The 20541-nt window shown below is 42.8% G+C and overlaps 3 protein-coding genes across 3 annotated transcripts; 1 reads left to right on the top strand and 2 right to left on the bottom strand.

Moving 5' to 3' along the window:
- Nucleotides 1–47: 47 nt before the first annotated feature.
- Nucleotides 48–4730, top strand: LOC124181838 (zinc finger protein 84-like). The gene is made up of 9 exons (XM_046568604.1): nucleotides 48–1132; nucleotides 1258–1754; nucleotides 1868–2149; nucleotides 2238–2388; nucleotides 2496–2750; nucleotides 2855–3088; nucleotides 3535–3891; nucleotides 4038–4228; nucleotides 4325–4730. The coding sequence occupies exons 1-9, from the start codon at nucleotides 800–802 to the stop codon at nucleotides 4500–4502; spliced, it is 2478 nt and encodes an 825-aa protein (XP_046424560.1). The 5' UTR covers nucleotides 48–799; the 3' UTR covers nucleotides 4503–4730.
- Nucleotides 4731–6290: 1560 nt separating this feature from the next.
- LOC124180934 lies at nucleotides 6291–9363 on the bottom strand. Its single transcript, XM_046566881.1, has 9 exons — nucleotides 9129–9363; nucleotides 8776–8912; nucleotides 8490–8693; nucleotides 8160–8361; nucleotides 7897–8027; nucleotides 7607–7802; nucleotides 7251–7541; nucleotides 6837–7063; nucleotides 6291–6735 (listed from the first exon to the last, which is right to left on the bottom strand). Exons 1-9 carry the CDS (start codon nucleotides 9199–9201, stop codon nucleotides 6499–6501), a joined length of 1698 nt encoding a protein of 565 aa, XP_046422837.1. The 5' UTR covers nucleotides 9202–9363; the 3' UTR covers nucleotides 6291–6498.
- A 270-nt stretch (nucleotides 9364–9633) lies between these two features.
- Nucleotides 9634–19887, bottom strand: LOC124181754 (putative protein tag-278). Its single transcript, XM_046568597.1, has 15 exons — nucleotides 19500–19887; nucleotides 17323–17631; nucleotides 16501–16641; nucleotides 15419–16135; nucleotides 14946–15342; nucleotides 14441–14874; nucleotides 13884–14315; nucleotides 13625–13798; nucleotides 13337–13528; nucleotides 12768–13019; nucleotides 12379–12665; nucleotides 12186–12288; nucleotides 11834–12031; nucleotides 10395–11612; nucleotides 9634–10226 (listed from the first exon to the last, which is right to left on the bottom strand). Exons 2-15 carry the CDS (start codon nucleotides 17461–17463, stop codon nucleotides 10122–10124), a joined length of 4791 nt encoding a protein of 1596 aa, XP_046424553.1. The 5' UTR covers nucleotides 17464–17631; nucleotides 19500–19887; the 3' UTR covers nucleotides 9634–10121.
- Nucleotides 19888–20541: the final 654 nt, after the last annotated feature.

Genomic DNA, 20541 nt, shown 5'->3' with positions numbered 1-20541 from the left:
CGCGATTCACGTGGACAGAAGGATGTTTCTAGCCATTTGTGTCAGACCCAGTCTCTGATCGCCGAATGAGACTTGACTTGTTTGAGCGGCGTAGCGTGGATTTTCGGAAATGCTGAAAACCTGGTGAATGCGGACGTATAAGGCATAGAGATAAAGCGTCGACGCGTATGCAAGCTCTCTTACGAGCTTAGTGTCGTCATTGGTGTTTCGTATTTTTTTTTTCAATTTCATTTAGTGAAAGCAAACCGGTTTTATCGCGAGTAAACTTTGGGCAAGTTTGGATTTAGGGGACGGGCGCTCCGTCCGATGGTCTCGCAATATTCTTGCTTATTGTTGGTGAAAGTAAATAAAAGAACAATAATATATACTTATCAAAATGTCAGATCGTTTAAAATACGAGGAAGATTTGAGTATCGCACGGCTCGTTGACTATCTTGTGGTCGTGAAAACATGACGAGAATTCTTATGGTGTTTGAAATAATCAAAGAAAAGATATACGGAGGAACGTTGCAAAATATGCTAGACGATCGTCCCGTCTCTCGTAGATTAACCTCAATTCACCTTGGCGAATTTCTAAAACCACGAGAACTCGAAGAGCAATCGCTACGAGACTCTAGGGATATTGGGACTTGGATTATTCATTTTTACCGAGCCTATTCCGTATATTTATTGAATATTATCCTGTAACTTACCTGTATATGTATAAATACGCGCAATACATACAACCTGTAAACAAGTGTTTGAGAGACTATTTAATTAATCATTGTTCATATTGTATATTTAAATTCGAACATTGAACATGATGACTACTGCGGTACAAGACTGGAATAATGCCTGTAGACTTTGTTCGGAGGAGCAACCGGAAATGTTGTCGATATTTGGTGACGAAGGTGTGCAAAGAAAAGTCACCCAAAAGATGAGAGCCTGCTTTCCCATAATGGTATACAAAAGTGATCCGTTACCAAAACAGATATGCCAATTTTGTGCAGCCAGATTAGACGACGCTTACGAATTCAGAGAACGTTGTCTCGGCGTCTACAAGTCTATGCATATACAACTTCTAGCCTTAAAGGATTCTGAAACTGTAAAAATATTTTTGGATGCCATGAAGAATTCTCCTGATCCTTGCCAGGTATACCACAAGCTATTGTAATAATGATAAATTGCCTTTAGCACATCGCAATCATCAATCACGTTATTATACCTTTCTATCTAGTTTCGTTCTATAGAGTTGACCGGCTTCTTCTTTTTCTTAAGGCCCAGCTTTGCAAAGAAAAAGCACGCGCTCCGCCACCGTTGGTTCCTTTAGCTGCTTCACTATCAGTTGAGAAGTCGTCTGTTTCCATTGGCATGCAAAAGACAGATCAGTCCAATGCAGCCAATGAAGCTTTGGTAGAACTTCCTTGCGAAGTGCAGATTAAAGAGGAGCCCTTAGATAACTCTGACGGGAACGGGCCGATCTTAGGTACCGCGATTATGACGGCGGAAGAATTGTTGAATTCGGTTTGCAATGATCGAATGGAAATTTCTCACGAAGAGGATTACAGCTCAAGGGGTACAAACGGAGCGGAAAACAGAAAAACATTCGGTCATGAATCAAATGTTGGAATTACTAGTAGGCCAGGGAATGGAAGCACTAGCATTCTAGAACAGGTATTAACTGGAAGCTTGACGATAAACGACCGAATAGGGACGAAACCAAAATTTAAACCAAGTTCTAAATGGTGGTGTTCGCCGTGCAACAGATACTACAGGTAAATAGGGTAATTATAAGGTTGTATAGTTTGGAACTTTGGTCTTTTCCAATTCACAATGCTGATCAAATTAACATTTTTAAATATTTATTGGTATTTCTTCTCATTCTCAGAACAAAAGAGAGTTTACGTAAGCACATGCGGCTCTTCTGTCCACGTAGATATAGGTGCAAAAAATGTTCGAGCGTGTTTCAATCTGTGGAAGAACTTGCAAAACATGAAGGTTTGCACCATCTCAAAGTTACTCTGAACTTTGATGAATGTGTCAATGAGTGCGATCAGTGCGATCGCGAATTTGTTAGCTGGGAAATACTCAGGCATCACAGACAACGAGATCATCAGTTAGTTCCTGAATTGGCGACTGCATCAAACACTTGGTGTTCTCTCTGCAATCGGTAACATTAATTACGTCCTTAATAGACAGCAAGTTTCCTCTGATTACTGTTAGATATTACTTACAGTTGTTCCTTACCATTATTTCAGTTTTTTTCCAACAATGAATTCATACCAAAATCATAAGCAACTGCATCAGCCAGAAACGGCAAATGTGACGCCCGTACGTGGAGAAACATTATTCAAACACAATCCTTTTGCAGAAAATATCAAGTCACTCATGTGTCCTACTTGTGGAAAGGTACCTCTCAAATATTTCAATATAGTTTTATAATTTTTAGGAGTATGCTATAATCCAGGTTACTCGCACACAATGGTTGTTTCATTGCAGTTTCGCAAATGTTACAGGTGTGTACGCAGCAGAGTGCATTATCAAACCATATGCGAACTCACGAACCTAAAAAACACAAATGTGAAATTTGTGGCCGCTCATTTGGACTGTTTATTCGATTAGCGGCACACAGGCTAAGCGAGCATAATCAGCAGCCTGTTATGTCTCCTGTTAATGCTAGTGTTGAACAAGAGGAAGCATTGAATGAGGAGAGAGAAGCGCGTGAAGCCAGTGAAGCGATAACTGGTATAAGCAATAGAAGCTACATTAAGGTACCTTGGAATCATGTACTTAGATCCCCTTATAACACATGATTTTATGCAGTACTTGAAAGGATTATTTGTTTTGTAGCCTAAAACATGCATCTTCGTTGCAGGAGTCTGACGAAGAAGATGTGTCTATGGATGGTTCGGCTCATGCAAGTAAAGACATCAACCTGAGCACATCAAAGAACGTGGCCCGTTGCGGTATTTGTTTGCAGTGGTTTAACGATCACACGACAATGCTGACTCATTTGCAAACACATTCCGAGAGCTATGTATATAAGAGCTTCAGCTGTAAAGTTTGTAAAAAAACGTTCAAAGAGAAATGGCAGCTTCTTCGCCATGAGGTAGGTTACGCACGAATTAATAATAACTTAGCAATTAAAGACACGAAGCAGGGTACCTAAAGCTGAGGAAAAATCTGGAAACAAAGAAATTTCAAGGAATTTCGTGTGATTCTTGATATTTCCGGACTTTCCCTCTATTTTATGTAATCATTTACTCTCATTTCGGTGTAATAAGAATGTTGCGTTCGGCGTGTGTTGTTTTATTCAGCGGCTGCCGCAGATCTACTCTTCTAAACCGATCGTGTTATAGAATACATCCGCCTACCCATGCGCCGAGCGAGTTCAGCCTACTCATCTAAGTTATACAATCAACTCATTCAAGCAGTAGAAGAAATATTTTTATTTGGGGAAAAATTGTAATTGGGATTTCGCGAACCTGAAATTCTCAAGAAATTTACATAGATCAAATATTGTACACCTTGATGAAAATAATTTTTTCTATGCAGATCTCTCACAAACGAGCAGCAAGCACAGCTAAATACGCGTGTTCCACGTGTAAAAAAATTTTCAAAGACAAGGCGCAACAAAAGGCACATGAAGCAACACATGTTGTTGATAAAACTTACCATTGTCCACGATGTAACAAGATATTCTTCAAAGAGATTTCCCTGCTCGCACATCAGTGTAGTGGAGGGAAACCTGTATTCGGAAAGCGTGGTGGTGCGACAAAGGCTTCATCCAAGTCATCACAGCAACCATTCAACACACACAAGAAGTATAACTGTTCAAAATGCAATGCAAGTTTCAACAATTCTCAGTCAAGAAATTCTCACATGAGAGTACACACCCAGGCACATGCAATGGTGGGTACGTTTTGTCTTACCGGAGTAAATTGCATATCGTAACTATTTGATCACTTTGGAAATAAAAACATAGAATACAGTATCAAATGATACTTGATCTTTTTATTCAACTAATAATTGGTTAAATTAATGTTTCTTTACTGTAGCTCCAGGTACGAAAAAAAGAATTGAAAAAGGAATTGGAAATGTCAAAAGCTATGCCAAACCTTACGCCGGAACATATGTCACCAGGTACTTCGGTTCCAATGCAGATTGAGCCTAAAATTGAATTGAAAATTGAGGATTCACCAAATGCTCCTCCTGCTCTCAAACGTACACTAATACGGACTGCTGGAGGGTGAGCTCTAATGTTTACTCATGCTGTGCAAACGAAAACAGAAATTATACCTACGTTGGGAAGCTTTAAGTGTAAACTGATTTTGTCTGTTAATAGGTATCGTTGCGGTGTATGTCAGTCACCATTTGTCTTGCGAGAACTCGCAGTGGCACATTTAAGATCAGCCCATCCTGCTGCAACATTTCAATGTCGTCATTGCAAGAAGCAGTTTTCTACGCGATATACTTTGTCCCGTCATGTTGAGACGGTCCATCCAGATGAATCAGAAAAATAATAGTGTAGGTAGTTTGTATTATATGGATATTATTGACGAATACATATTTGATAAATTACCGCTACGCTAGTAGGTACGTATTTATTAAAGTGAGAAAGTATGAATTATACAATTTACAATAACGTAAATATAATTTTCTATTGCCTTAAAATGACCTAGAAATTTTCTCGTTGAATGTTAAAAAACAATTTATCGTCGTCAAAGTATAATGAACTATGTCATTCGAAACTATCTAATTTTTTATTCCCTCTGTCAGGCTGCGTTATTAAGGACATCATAGAATGGTGCAATAATAAATGCTTGTACAGTCTACGTTTGTACCTCAATAATTGTGAAGGCCTCAAAAATTCTGCACATGATCACTGATGTGGTTTCAATTGTTGTAAATCGAATCACCACAGATATACCTAACTGTCACAAATAATACTGTGCCTTGCGGTCAACTCATTGTCAGCCTCAACTGTTTCCAATGCTTTGGATATTAGTGAGATGATCGTATCTGAAATGAATCTGCCAGGAAAATGATTCTCCATTGCTCTCCACTCCAAGTCTACTGCTTACAATGGTAATATAAGGGTTAGATTCTACAATTCATATTATCATTGCATTAGTGTTTTGTGACACGAACTTCAACAGAACTGATTGCCAATCCACAATATCCGTGATCTAAGCCTATACCTTCATGAGACTATCAATTTCCTCTATCCCAGGTACACCCAATCCTCCGCTATCCAGTCTAAAGAATCTGCAATTTCGTAACGAATAGCCTAAGGTGGAATGACTGTAGAGGTTTATTCTGTGTCCGTGATGAGCTGTTACCGTAGAATGCTGCCCGATACATTCCCTCTGCAAGTAAAGTGTTATGCTTCTGTTAATTAACTTTAAAGTAATATTCACACAACTTTCTCTCGGGTTATCATGTTTTCAGTATCACTAGAGTCACCATTTTCTGTCAATATCAACGGAAACGATTCAGTGAATATCCTGAGCCTCTTTCAGAGTTCATGTTCCGCTATACCTCACTCATTATATCTAAGATATTGACTGGTCGATGTTTTTGTATCTTTCTTTGACATGTGTCATACTACATGTCGAATATCCATCGTGATCCGGTACAGTGGATCCATTTATTCTCTGGAAGCGACTTCCATTATTAGGTTTTTTTTAATGTAAATTCTTGACAAATTTCTGCATTTATTTCCCTTATTTTATATAAGCTTGTTTCGTTTTTCACACTGACAGAGCACATATCTGAATTCCATTTTCGTGTGTGTTATCGGGGTCTGTTACTGTTTCTTCATGCATTCTTACTAACACTTCGACAGCTTAACTTAGTTCCGATACATATGCACTTCTCAGTTTTTATGCTGTCAGTATTGTGTGGATTGAATGCAAATTTTAAATGTATGTAATTTGTTTCTAAAAAGCAGGTTTCTCCATGACTGACCTGGCTTGATCAATTTGGGTTTGATGTCGAGATCTATGATTTATTTCAACTACGTTTTCCAGAGAATATCTTAATTCACAGTACAGAAATTTAATTCATGGACAACAAAGTAGACTCTGAAAAATAAGATGGGCAATTGAAATAGAAGAATCGTTTTTGTGGACAGTGGGGAGGAAATGAATGAATTTTTACCATTTCCCACTCCCCAGCTAGGACGGTGGTTACTTCAATTCGCTTTATCACACTGATCAACATCAAACGTAATTACCATTATCACAGCGTCTAAAATGTTGCCTGTTGATTGTCGCGCGGAGCGGATTATAAGATTTTCAGCATTAAAATACGGGCTAAATAACATTATTTTATTCTGAATAGTCCTCGATTGCCGTACATGTTTGTCAATTTTTTTTACGTAAAAATTTTCAAATCTAAGATATAACGCGGAACGTTATATATTTTTCCTAGAAAGCTGGGTGTAAGCACAATATCATGAGTTTCTTTTTATTGCTTATGCAATAACTATTAAATTTTTGTGTACCAGCACAGTAATCAGGTACTGAATTCGACCATCATAGCTCGTTCAGACTGTTGGGACCGCTTACGTCTGTACCGTACAAGTAAAGCTCCGGTTATAACGGATACCAGTAAAACGGCACCAATTGTCAATCCAATTACAGAAGCAGTAGAGATTTCTGGAGTCTGCAAAACGCAAGTGTCCGAATTTTCCGCTTCCCAGGTGCGGAAGCGTGATCTGGATACGCATTTCCACTCCCCGATGTCCACCGCCTGCGGGATTGGATGGGGTCTTGTTAATTCATAATTGCCAGATTTTTTATTAGTCTTCGAAGGTATTCCGTTAGGGGTATATATTTGCTACAAAAATTAACCTGGACAGAACTGATGGCCAGTCCACAGTAGCCATGGTCCAATCCGTCGCCCTCGTACGAGTATCGTCCGGATGGTTCCATGCCAGGCGTTACTCCTAGTCCCACACCATCTGGCCTAACAAATCGGCAGTACTGGAGTGGATAATCCAGTACTGATTTACACGCGATTACCGTTTTGACTCCGTGACGCGCTGTTATCTCGGGGTTGACAGCCTGATATAATTTGTCTGCAGAACATCAATCCAAATAGTCAAAAAATCAAAGAGGTGGCAAAGGAACACTTTTTACAAAATCATTTCTCTTAATGTCTTTTGGATTTTTATACTATCTGAGAAATGTCCTTGAAAAATGAGAACGCAGAATTGGGTAACTTGATCACTCGTATTGTAGAAGGATTGAACTCATATCGATTACCTATGACATTCACTTTGGTAACCAAATGCTCCTCGTGCCCTCCATTGACATGTGCCATGTTACAAGTCCAGTCCCCGCTATGCTCCGTAGAAATCGCGTTATCGATGGCATGAGAACACCTCCCCACAGTCAGTTCGTCCGTTGATGTTATGTCTTGGCCCTGGGGCCCTTTTATCCAGCAGTAACCGGCAGGGTATTGAGTTTGACAAGTGATTGTGAAAGATTTTCCAGCCTCGACATTCACCTCCACCGTATTCGATGGGTCCGACGAATTCCTCGCGGTATTTGGATCTGTTAAACATTATCAGAATAAAGGATCGACCATGACCTCAGTTCGTATTTCTTTCTTCACCGACCATTCAGCCCTGGTATCTGCCCTTCGGGCATTCTGATGAATCCTCCGACTATATTTCCGGAAGTTAGTCCCATTTCCAGTCTCCAGATCCCATGATACTCTTCCTGGAATTCCCCGGTTATCAGAAGGCCGCATTTGTTTTCGGCAAGGTTTGTCCCAACGGATACGTACTTTTCGAGTTCCAGTCCCGGCGCTACCTAATTTATAATAAAAAGTCTTTGAGGCCCAGCAGGCTATTGTGGTCAGTTTTTTTTTAATTCAAATGATTCAGTCTGAGTAAAAGATTATCACCATGATTGATCCCCCCTTCGGGGGAAAGGCTCTGCACCAAGACGCTGCTGGTATAATTCTCTCGACTTGCCAGGATATCATTTTACCGGATAAAGTGTCGTTTGCGAATATCACCACTTCTTCGGCAGGGTCTAAAATCAATCGAACCAATTAGCTTTAGCTCATCGCGTCATTACAGCTCATCGTTTCTCGGGAATTTATCCTCAATATTGAAATTTTGTACTCTTTTTCGAACCGATAAATATCATCACAACATAAGTTACCTCCAATGTTCAGGGTGTGAGTTGCGTAAACCTCTTCTATGCTGCCAGATACGCCTACAGTGCATGTCCAGACCCCGAAATCCGTAGCCTTCAAAACCTCGATTATAGTTTCACAACGCGTTCTGCTTGTCAGGGTAGCCGGATTTCCTAAAGGGTTTCTCAGTTCGCAGTACAGCATGCTGGATGGTCCGCAAAGTATGGTCTTAAATCAAATTGGCAGATGATTTACTCAGTCTTGTCCTACGTTTATATTCATTCTACGGTACAAACTTTTCGAAGTTCGCGAAGTGCTGGATTTGCACGTACGCGTTAAAACACGAAACATTGTACCGTTGTCAAGTCTCCGATTACTGCGGTGGATGTTCGGTTGACAGGTTCTTCTAAAGTAACGGTAATAACTCGGAAATTTTCGGTGATGGATTCTGTTTCATTCGAAAGAACAAGAGACCACCTTCCAACATCTGTCCGTGACGCGTCGTAGATTCTCGCACCACATTGATTGTTGCCCAATGGTACGATCTTCTGATCAGCTTCCTAAGGACGTGGCGAGGGGGAAAAGTTTAACGACAATGCGGTTTAAGTATTATTCGATCGTATGCATTATGTAATTAATTACCTGCGAATTGTCAGCTTGATAATCAAGCGCGATACCTGTTGCTTCATTCTGGGGATCGTACAGCATACAGCTGCTTGGATTATCCAGAGTTTTAGGGTATATGTCGAGTCGAAACGAAGCCTCAATGGCCACTCTCACTAAGTCATACCAAAATAACGATTATGTAACGAGACACCTTTTTCTCTTTGAAACTATATCGTTATAAATTTGATCTATCATCTTTGAAGACCTAATAAACGTGCTATAAGCTTATAAGAATGGGGTTCGTCAAGGTTAATCATTATGCCGTATCTTTCGTTAAATGTTACAATATTACACGGGAATGACGGTATTGTACTATAATATATAAGCACCTATCACTTCAGCATTGCCCAGGAAAAGAATTGATATGAAACAGTAGCTGAGTATCCGAGGATATTTGAACATTGTTGACGCGAACGGAGCAAAAGTTATTTATACTGCACTTAAGTTTTTACCGAATTTAGTCAGGTCAAGAATGTATTCAAACGGTTGGTCAACGGTGAACTGCAGATATGTCAGAATGTAACATTGCTTTTGCTCATCATTAGATATATATCAATCATCATTACTATCACTTATTATCGCTCTTCCGATTGATACGAAAGAACCTCTCAGTGTGCATTACCAGTCTCAGTCTAATACACAATTTGGTTTTATTCGCTTCTTGCCTGCTCAAATTTCTCCTTGTTTCATCGTCCATTTCTCGATAAATCCAGAGGCGTAGGAAAAATGAATTATAAAAAATGAATGCATATTTAATTAGTGACTGAGTTAAAAATGGACTTATATGGTTTCGTTTTTTAATTAGTACAATTTACAATTCGAACGAATCAAACATATTGGATATTTCAACATTTATACATACATCGAATTTTTCTTACTTTTATTTAACTTCATTCTATATAAATTATACATATAGGTTCATAATTAAACCGTTTGGGTATAAAATAAGTCTTTTTAGCTTCGTGGGAAGCATGTATTCGATTTGCCTCAAATCCACGATAACATTATTATCACGGGAGATTTTCTTTGTTCACGAGCATCACGATTTTAGCCTGCGTGATGAATATAGCGTAACATATCAGGCATAAAACCACGATTCTCTTTTAACATACGTTTAATATCTAACACCGACGAATACTTTCCCCTATATGTTACAGCAGTTATAAGGAGATGTACGAATAGACGAGAACAGATATAAGTTCCATCTGTACTGCAATATATCCAAGAATCAGGGAAACTTCGAAGTCCAGGAAAGGAACGCCACGTCGCGTTTTTTGCTTTCTCATAGGAAAGGTTCAGAATTTACATATTTTCATTCCGTATCAGGGCGCATTGTTCGGTGGAGATTCATTCGCGGCCGTATCGTCAGCTTCAGTTTGGTGTAATGGCAGGGCCTCTTCCGGTCGAGAAGTAAGTGACTCTTGTACCTGAAATCAACAAGTATTGAATCACCAACCAGCATAAAACGTTCTGTGAAAATATCCGGATCATATATACGATGAAACAATAATTGGGTACGGAATCCAAACGAAGCAAACCCTCCCTCCCCCCCTAAAAAAAGAAAAAAAATTCAACGTTTCAGCGGAGGATCTTACCTGGTGCTCCCTTCTCTCGTCCAGTTCGTTGGAATTCGTCTCTAATCTGACGCTCGGCAAAACATCTGGCAAAGGTGGAGGAGCCGGTGGTTCACCATAGACTTCGTGAAGTTCTTCTAGTCTGGTACTCAGAGCGGATCCCCTCTGGCTGGTAGCGTTCATTTTCTTCATCAGCCAGTCCGCCTGCTCCTCCAATCGTTTCAATCTCGCAGCTCTAGCAACCAAAACTTCCTCTGGAGTGCGGGAAGTCTTCGGCGTTACGGAATCGACCGAGGACTGCGATGCAGTCGAAGTTTCCGGTCGTGGTGCCTCGAGAGTGCTAGTCTCATTTTTCTGTTCCTCCGACTTGTCTTCAGCCTCGGTCGTCTTTACGGATACAGAGGCGTTCGCGGGTTCAGCAAGTGTCTTTTCTTGGGAATCGGTCAATTCCGGTTTCGCTTTAATCTCATCAGAGACATTAGCTGAGATCTCGACAGGCTTTGTTTCTGCTTTTTCGTTAGTTTGCGATTCTGTACCAGAACTTATTGCAGCCGCAGTTGCTTGTTCAGATGTCGAAGCTTCGTCGGAGTTCAGGGTGCAGGGCGTGCTGGATCTTGGTCCCAGTATCAATGGCTCTCGAAATTGAACAGTTTTGACTGGCGAGGGTGACTTGGAGGAGAGATAAGGTCCGATGGAAAATACCGAGACGGTTGGATGCGGGGTGGATTCTGTTTCCATCGAATTCAGGAACTTTTCGCTGTCAAAAATCGACTCTTCGTCGTTGTTCTTCACTCTCTTTTCATCGCAATCTTCGACAGGGTCTTCGGAAGTCGAGGCACAAGCTCCCAGAGTGGAATCGGGACAGTTATCTATCTCGTCGAGTCGCGTAGCCGTAATGGACGAGTCCAGGGACGACGACCTTTCGTTTATCGATGTTTTCAATGGTCTCTTCAAATTCAATTTCATGTCCGTTATATTCGAACTCCATGGTTCGCTGTGTGGGCTCCATTCTCTTGTCTCTCTTCTCGGAGTTTTAACCCTTTTCGAAGGTTCGTTGCTGACCACGGTGTCGAACACGGATGAACCCTTCGACTCCGCTGACGTAGACGCCATGGGTATACTTTCTCTGGACGTAGAAGCGGAACTCTGATTGGATACTGTGTCGATTTTTATCAGACTCTGAATCACGTTTGTCAACGCTCTGTCCAATGGGTCCAAAATCTCTGTCTCCGGAGCGCACTGGAAAATCAATAAGTATCTTACATATAGCATAAAAGAAATATACGCAAATCTGGTGTTCAAAATATACAATTTTCATGTTTTCTGCCCTTTGCTCTTTCTCCTCCTGGTAAAAATTTATCCTCTCGGTATAAACTTTTCACCGGCAATAAGAGGCAATAAATTTTTACCAGGCGGTGAAACAACTGGCCTGTGCAATTCTATTGTACTGAGCAACTCACGTCAGGCTCTGGTGTGGCGGGCCGCACCTCGTTTGATGCCGACTCAACGTCGATCGTCTCCCCGTCCACCTCTGTCTCGGTTTCCGGGGTTGGTGTCCGCTGTTCGAGGGTTTCCGAGGAACAAGTCTTTGACTCTGACATTTCCGTATCCGTTGGCTGCTCAGACTCTGTGTCTGGGGACGGTACCCTTGGGCTTTCCTGAAACAGTCAAATCCGGATTGAGCTGCGTCCAAAAATCATAAATCATTCGCTACCTGTTTTTCTTTACGTCTTTCATTGATCCGCGTCAGAGAGTAATTGACGCGTAAAGACGCAAAAATTTCATCAGGGAAATTAATCTCATTTTATATACCTTTCTGGTTCGCCTGCGCGGGCTTATCCTGATCCTTTCGGTTCTTTCCTCGTCTTCTTCGTCAGACTCGTCACCACGTTCGTCGCTGAACCCGCTTTCGCCGCTGCGAAAAAGAAAGGGGATCATTGAATGAGTTGTCAGTTTCGTTCAGACTTGGAAAAAATGTCCTCTTCGGTTTGGGGGTTTAGCATACCTGTTGTTCAGGGAGTCTCGAACGGCGAGCGCTTTTCTCGCAGCGAACTCTCGACGAAGATTTTTCCACTCGAGTTCTGTGTTCGTATTTTTTTGCCTCGCCGATTCCCATTTCTCTCGGCAATATTCAAGCTCCTGCTTCAGCTCTTGAAGCATTTTCCTCTTCTGCTGTAGCTCGTATCGCAAGATCTTTTCGTGCGTGTGAAGCTGCTGATGCTGAGCCTGCATCCTACCCACTATGTTCCAGGTTTTGCTCAGCTCTGAGGAAACCGTCGACAATCTTTTCTCCTGACGAAACGATTACCAAAAACGAAGGAGGAAAGTTAAAATCAACAATGGTCACTCCTGACGAGTCTATTCAGCCTGCATAGGAATTATCCTTCAGTATACCTGTTCGCCCAGCTTGCTCTCAAGGTGTGTATTGAGTTGTTTCATTCGCGTCATCTCTTTCTCAAGATGCTTCTTTTCAAGGATCAATTCCTTCAGTCTGATGTATGTTTTGCTAACCGAAATTACCAACTGCGGTCCACTCGGCGTGTCGACGGATTTATAACAGCTATCAGGCGCCGATAACGCTGACGCTGAAGCTGCGGGGGCGTCGACGGCGTGGCAGCTCAACAGTTCGAGTAAAACGCGCCACACCTGTCATTCACATATATTCAATATTTCGTCCTTATATATCGCGACTTACAGGAATTAGTAGATTACATAATATTATAAACGGTTAGAAAAAAAAATGTCCCAGCAGGTCCACTAATATTTTTGGGTTGATTTAACCATTTTTTAATGTATGAAACTCACTGAAAGAAAAAGTACAAATGGCGAATTAAATGTTGATACGACGATTTAAATGTTATAATTACAAAAATTTGTGTCATAATTAGTATCAGAAATGTGACAAATAACACAAATATAAAGTGGATCTGATGGGAAATTATGTTTAGTTAAATTTTTCTCACCTTTGGCAAATTGTGTGCGATATTTCCTTCCTGAATATCCTCCTCGTTCTTTTCGCCATCGCTTCCCGACGCTCGGGGCTTCGTCGGGGTTCGTCCCTCGACTTGCTCTACCAAATCCAGAAGAAGTTTTGGCAGTGCGGCAGCCTCCGTGCCTTCCTCTCGAGCCATGTCGCTTATCAAGTCGTGATTCTCCTGAAAAAATATCGGGCCATTTGTACAAATAAAGCTATGCCATCCTTGGCGCCTTGTAGTCACGTTCTGTCGGCCATTGATTGCATTTTAAATTACCTGCAGTAATCGAGTCAACCTGTCGAGATCCATGTCGGCCGAGGAAGCGCTCAGCAGCATTTGCGTGAATAGACTGTTTATAACGGACATCTGATTTTCGAGATCCCTGCAGTCCGCTTTCGTCAAACCAAGCTGAGACTCCAAATTCGATATTTCAGTGTCCTGACTGTCAACCTGTTGATGAACGTGAAAAAGTTTGTGATAACGAACGTTTTGTCTGCAGCCGCGGAATGAAATTTACTAAAAAAATTAGCATCACCTTCTCTTCCGATTTCTCCAAGTCCTCTTCGAGCGTTTTTAGTTTTTTTTGAGAAACTTCGAGCTTCTCCTTCGTCTCTACGAGTTCTTTTCCCGCCTGTTCCTTCATCTCGATCAAAACCTTGAGTCGCACCTCGTAGAGAGTTTTCAAGTTTCTAAGATTTTCAAGCTGGTGATCAAACTCCGCTCTTGCGTCGTCGAATATTTCGCTGTAATTCATGCCTTCCAGTCTGGCCAGAATGTGCGCCAATTGATCCTTCAATTTATTCACCTGTTTCTCGCGAGCTGCCAGGACCAGACGAGCCGTACCCACCGCTTCCTTGACGTGAAGAATTTGTCTCATGTTTTTCTCTGCGTCGTGTTCGAGATGGTACCGAAGGTCTTCCAGTTTCTCAGCTTCGAAACGTACAAAGTTCTTTATCTCATCCGAAACCTACAAATTAGAATTATCTTTACATCGTTGCAGAAGCTTGCACGTGAATCTAAACTGCATCGAAAAGGAGCAGGCATATTCACTGCAAGAAAAACGGACGTAAAAAAGCGTCCCTCTCTACTCACCTTTAAGGTGTCAGCTATCTGCTGAGCAGTAATTCTCCTCAGAGTATCTTGGTGAGCCTCTTTTTCACCTTGAAGTTGATTTCTGAGTCTCTTTACTTCATCTTGGGTGGAGCTGGCCGAGCTTTTGTGTTCGGCTTGTTCCTCGGCAGTCGTCAATCCTTTGATATCTCTCGCAGGTTCCCCGGACTTGAGCAAATCCAGCATCCTCGATGTTTCGGAGTGCGCCTCCTTCTCGGCTTCCAATTCCCGTCTGAGTCTGTCCATTTCCGAAGACACTGCGGCTATGGCACGCTGTCTGGCCTCACGTTTGAGGGTCAATTCCTTTTTGAATTCCTCCATGTTCGTCGCACGGCTGCAGGCGATCTCCTCCGCAACATCCTCGCTCGCTTCGTAAGGGTTTTCTTCCAAAGCTGCGGTTTGCTCCACGCCCAGTTCTGTAAAAAGGCGTTATATAAGTTTCGTCCTAAATTTCTTCAACGATCGAGTAGAATAGTGTTCCTTTTACCTGTTTGGTCAGCTTCGTCCTCGAGGTTCGCGTTTTCTTTCCTGTCGGTTTTCACCGCATGTTTGAGCCGTTGGATCTCCTCAAGAGCGTCTTCGAGGGCTTTGATTTGTTTCTTTTTGTCCGCTACCTCCTCGGCTAGCTGGGCTCGAAGTTTTGCCGATTTCTGACCCTCCGTGTTCTTCGCGTGGTCTCTGTCGAGGACGGACTTCTGTAACTCCTCTTCCAAACTGGATATCCTGACAAGGGCGGAATCTCTTTCCGTTCTGTACAAATCCACCTCCCTCAGCAGTTCCATTCTCTTTGACTTCGAGCAATCAAGCTCCGTCAGAGTTCTCTCGAGTTCTTCATTCCGCTCCTGCAATTCACACTCCGCCTTCTCCCGCTGCACAGTTGATATCTGCATCAATTGGTGACAATACGCAGAGTAAAAAAGAGCAATTAAGAGTTTCAAGAAAACGAGAAAAAAAAAGTACCTTGCACTCTTCCTCGAGCCTTTCGATCGTCCGTCTCTGCGTCTCAAGTTCCTTTTGCATCTCCTCATTGAGTTTCTGAACTTGAAGTGCTCGTTCGGATTTGACTCGTTCAACATCCTCGGCTTCGTCATCACTGCACTGAACTTCCTTCTCGCACGTGACCAAGTTGCCGATGGTCGATCTTCGGTGGTGATTTGGATCGGTTGGCTTCAGTCTTTCACTCCTCAGGGTATCCTCGAGCTCCTCTATCCTGGCGAGGGCTTTCCTCAGCGTTTTTTCACCCTCATCCTCGTTTCCCTCATTCCGCATGTCCGGTATTCTCCCCTGTGTCTCGAGCTGGCTTCTCGTGGGATATTCCTTGCGGAATTCTGTCTCCAGCTCGTGCGTCGTGGCCGTTTGCTCCGCTTGTCGCAAACCCTGGTGAGACCACCTCGACGTCCGTTGACGGTTTCCCCTGCAACGTCGCTCCTCCTCGGCCTCATCACCCTCCGCGTAAGCCTCCTTGTCGCAATCTCGCATCCCTCTCGCAGATCTCACGTCCCGGTAAAGAGCCTCCAGGTGCGCTAGAGCCGCACTGTGCGCGGTTGCCAGCTGCTGGTTCGCCGCTGCGAGGCAGGACACCGTCCTCGAAAGCTCCGTCATCTCGCTCCTCGTCGAGGCGAGGTTTGACCCTGCGGGACCGGACTGCCACCCGGTCATCTGGGACGCGTAGGCGAGCTGGGAAATACGCGGTAAAGTATCGGTCACTCCTTGGCAAGTCTGGCTAGGCTACTTGGACAGAGTTATGAAAGCTTTCGACTATCAATGACGTAGTTCGTGTGTGGGATGGTACGCGGACGTCGAAGCACTGGCGTCGAGCGCTGAATGCTAACTGATCAACCACGGCCCCAGTCTCCGGAGTTAGATCAACGACGAAGAACGCGGCTGGCAGCCAACGGAGGGACGCGTGATCGTGACTCAGCGTCTTCTCCGTAGCCGGGATCGACGCGAAACGCGAAATGCGAAATGCGAAACACCTATAGCTGGAGCGGTGCCAGGGGGCCGTGACGCGTCGGCGCTTCTTCGATCGTTAAGACACTTACCAGAGTCTCTTCTTGAGGGGCGTTCGCCTCGTGCCCCCCGGCGTAGGATCCTCGGACGCTGGAACCAACCGGCAAACTCGGAGCCGATGGCCCTTGGAATCTGAAACCATCTCTTCGGAGCGTCGTGTACGGACTGGGGCCCTGAAGAAGACGAAGAAAAAGTACTCGATTGGGAACACGTTCCATATGTCCTATGTTTGATAAACGCAGAATGGAACAATGCTCAAAGCAGCATGAGGAACATTTTTTTATCGTGAAAGTCAAATCACAGCTCTCGGGGTTTTGGATGCTGTGAAAAAAGGATTTGTATATCGCATTTTTGAACGCGTTTATTTGGGAAATGAAAACATTTTTTCGTGTGTGATAAATGATTCAAACAGATAATATATAAAGTGAGAATATTGGTAAAGTGATTTCTCTGTTAGATATTAAGGTTCCTTTGAAATTCAGCTGGGTTCTGAAAAATTATAGAGATCAATCTGCTAAAAAAACGACATGTTCTTCACCAGAAAATTACAGTAGAAAACCAATTCGAAAACGAAGTGAAAAAATTCATATTATTTGACAGTGAACCACACAAAGAACTGTTGAATAATTGAAATTGAGGACCGGTAGAAAATTTTTTTTAAATCTTCGTTTCAAGTTTTGCAAATGAACATGCATAAAAAAAATCAGCAGAAACCCCGCTTGCCAGGGTATAAAATGAAAAATAGGTCCAGTGTGAGACTTCGATCGGTATGATACCAAGCATCCTGACCGCCTTGAAGTCTAGAATACGCTGAAAAGGACTCTGATATCTCGTGGTGAAAATGGAATACCGACCTGCGAGTCGGTTGGACCTTCCGCAGTTTGCAGATTCTGCAGAACGATTGGAGCCTGGGATTCCCGGCGCTCGCAGAGGACGTCTAAATCTCTGGATGTGGACTGTCTGCTGGCGGCTGGGACGCTGCCTCCGGAACCCATATTTTATTCCAGATTTGGGTATCCGATTGCGGTTCGATGTGCGGTGTCCTATTCGTTGTCGATTTCGTTGTGTTTCGTCGTGTAGTTCATCGGTCGATTTGGGCCCCGTTGAATCGTCCCACTTTTAAACGGGTTGCTGGTAAAATACGCGCCCCGATTCTTCGGCGCCTGTTACCTCGGGTTAAATAGAGATGTGATGAATATATATTGACCGATGGCGATATGAATTAAGACATGACTCGATCGTTTACTGGGAAAAACACGTGGCTAAGTTCGATCGCTGGTCAATATTGAAACTTCTGATTCTGATCGTGGACAAAGGATTCTGAAAATTTTGTGATGCGTTCGAACGGAAGAGGAGAAAAGAATCTGATTGTGAGTAGCGAGAGAAGACAGGGAGAGAGAGAGGGAGAGAGAAAGATAGCGGCAAGAGAAAACACTAGAAAATCTATAAATACATGTCTACATTTGATTCAAAACAACCGGTTAAAATTAGCCCTATACGAATAAAAACAAACGTCTTATGCCTACGAAGCAGGAGCAGGGATGCAGCATCGGAGATCAGCTTGACGAAACAGATTTGATACGCTGTTTAATATCGCTCGTTATCTTCGTCCCAGTTTTATAACGAAAGCCACGTGTCGCATATTTTTCGTGATTTCATTGGAACGTCGTGTTACAATGTGTATATAATGTGTACCTATGTATATTTTCTTCGGCGTCTGGAAATTGAAAAAATATCTTGTGCCCTCGACTCGCAGCCAGCTGATTTTAAGCACAGCATTTGAACAAAGAGTTGGCTCGGAGATTGATTTTGCAACGCTTTAAATAACCGGTTAAACCAAAACGGCAAGAACTTCGCAACAACAACAATGTGGCCGAAGGCTAATTGCAAAACGATTTCTTAGTACGCAATAATTTAATTATTACGTATGCAAGTATACACGTATGAACGTCGGATTACAGGAATACTGTTACTGAAATGACGAAGATTAATTATCTCAGTATACAGAATGTCAACTAATTGTGAGGATAAAATTGTAACAGATATCTGGAATGTCTGGAGATAATTGGGTAACTTAGAATCTGGAAATAGTCGAGTATAGGCGGTGATTTTTACCGAATTTGATGTTTGCTCAAAAGCGTAAATGAATATTTATTTTTCGTACGATATTGCAAAACATGAAACAAATAGCGATTTGAGCATCTGAATTTTCCGATAAGTTTTATAATTATTTTATCATTCACGAAATATACCAGGAACAGTAAACTGAAACACAAGTTCAGAAAAATTTTATTCTCGTAGTCACGAAATCGCAGAAAGTTGAGAAAAGAAATCGTTAGGAATATTTTACCGCCTTAGACTGTGAAGGAAATCTGCGGAACTTATCATCCGTATTTATAAAATGCAATTCTTCTTCCGATCTCAGCTCAGAGAACACCTCGGGTTTATTTACCAATTTCAATTCCCTGAAAACGTATGCGGCATCGGCTATTCTAGTCGCGTGAAATTTCACTATCAGAGCGTACGTTGACATTGAGAAAAAAGATTATTCAAACTAAAAGTAAAATAATCTCTCAAATTGAAATTATTTTAAGATACTCGTTATGTCATCGCGAGATTCGTAACAACATCTATGCTTTCAAACTCGAAGGTCGCTAACTGTGCAGAAAAGGCATATCACACGCACTCACAATTAGTACTGACCCTGTAGTACTGTAGGTACATACATGCAGTGTACGCACCAAGGGTTAAATTTTAGGTACGGGGCCCCTTATTGTTTGGTGAAAACATTATTGCAGATCAAATATCATAATTTCAAATGCATGCTCGTTTTATCAATATCCTTCAGTTATCCGTTTATTGCGATTTAAATCAACTGCCTCAGCGCACGAAGTTCTTGGCCTGCATTGACGGATTCCTCCGCGCAGCGCAATGGGGTACAAAATTGGCGAAAAATTTTTGGGTAGGTGTTAGGGCTCGCATATATAAAAGGCAATTAGTGTATACGTGTACAAATGCAGGGCTTACTTACGTAGTTGTCGAAGTGACGGGATCCGTTCGAGTTCTGCGGCACTGCGTGGCCCACGGGGACACTTGCTGGCTTCTGGCCAAGCCTCGGTTTATAAGCCACCACTAAAAATATCGCTTTTGGGCCAGCGAGGGGCAGGAGCTTCGCGCGAACCCGAACAGCCAGCATCTTCTGATTCCAAGTATAAGCTGCATCAGAGCGACTTACACAGAACGAAAAGGACCTCTTCCGAAAAGGCCTTCTTCGCTTCGTCCCCTGCTCGATGTTTCATCAAATCATCATTCCTTTCTCACCCTCTGACCCTGCGTCACTACCTCAATCTCTGCACCTCTCGCTTTCGGTTCGTGGGATTATCGGAACCGCATCGTCCTACGAAACGACTTCCGCGGGGTATAAACGCAAGCCTCTGCAAGCTGAAAGCTTATTGTTGGCGCAACAGCTTGCGGGCTATTTTTAACCGCTTGATCAGAGCAGCCCCCCGCGGCCGTTCCGCAGTACGGCTATATTTCCGGCTCTTCTCGCTTTTCTTTTATGCTCCACCTGTAGCTTAAAGGTCGACCAGAACCGCACAGACGCAACGGTCGCTTCGAAGTCCGACGCGTTTCCAAAATACGGCGAGGCGCCGTATCACCGATTTGGTGAAAAATAGTCTCAACAAATCGCGACGGACTCTCAAAGCTCCGCGTGCCTCTCGAAATAGAAATTTAAGCTCGCGTGTGAATGGGGAAGAAACATATTTCGAGGTCGCGGTGCTTACTTGTGCTGCCGGTTCCGTCGGGGTCGTTATGCCGGCCAACGACCGCCTTTTTATGCTTTTCTAACGGTAGCGCAAGTCTGGCTGCAGCGATTTGTAACTGGAAAAATTGCCAAGGAATTTTCAAACTTCGACTCTACAACAACTGACGAAGCTTATACCTGAGTCGTTGGAAAACAAATTGCAGAATACAGGGTGATTGGCTGGTATCGACATTGGACTTCCAATTTTTCACGGGACAATCAGAGCCCCCTGTTTTATCCCGAACCGCGTTCTGTGTCTGCCGCATGG

Source organism: Neodiprion fabricii, chromosome 1, assembly GCF_021155785.1.
Source record: "Neodiprion fabricii isolate iyNeoFabr1 chromosome 1, iyNeoFabr1.1, whole genome shotgun sequence".
In the NCBI taxonomy this organism is placed as follows: Eukaryota; Metazoa; Arthropoda; class Insecta; order Hymenoptera; family Diprionidae; genus Neodiprion; species Neodiprion fabricii.
This window is presented reverse-complemented; position numbering and strand designations above follow the sequence as displayed.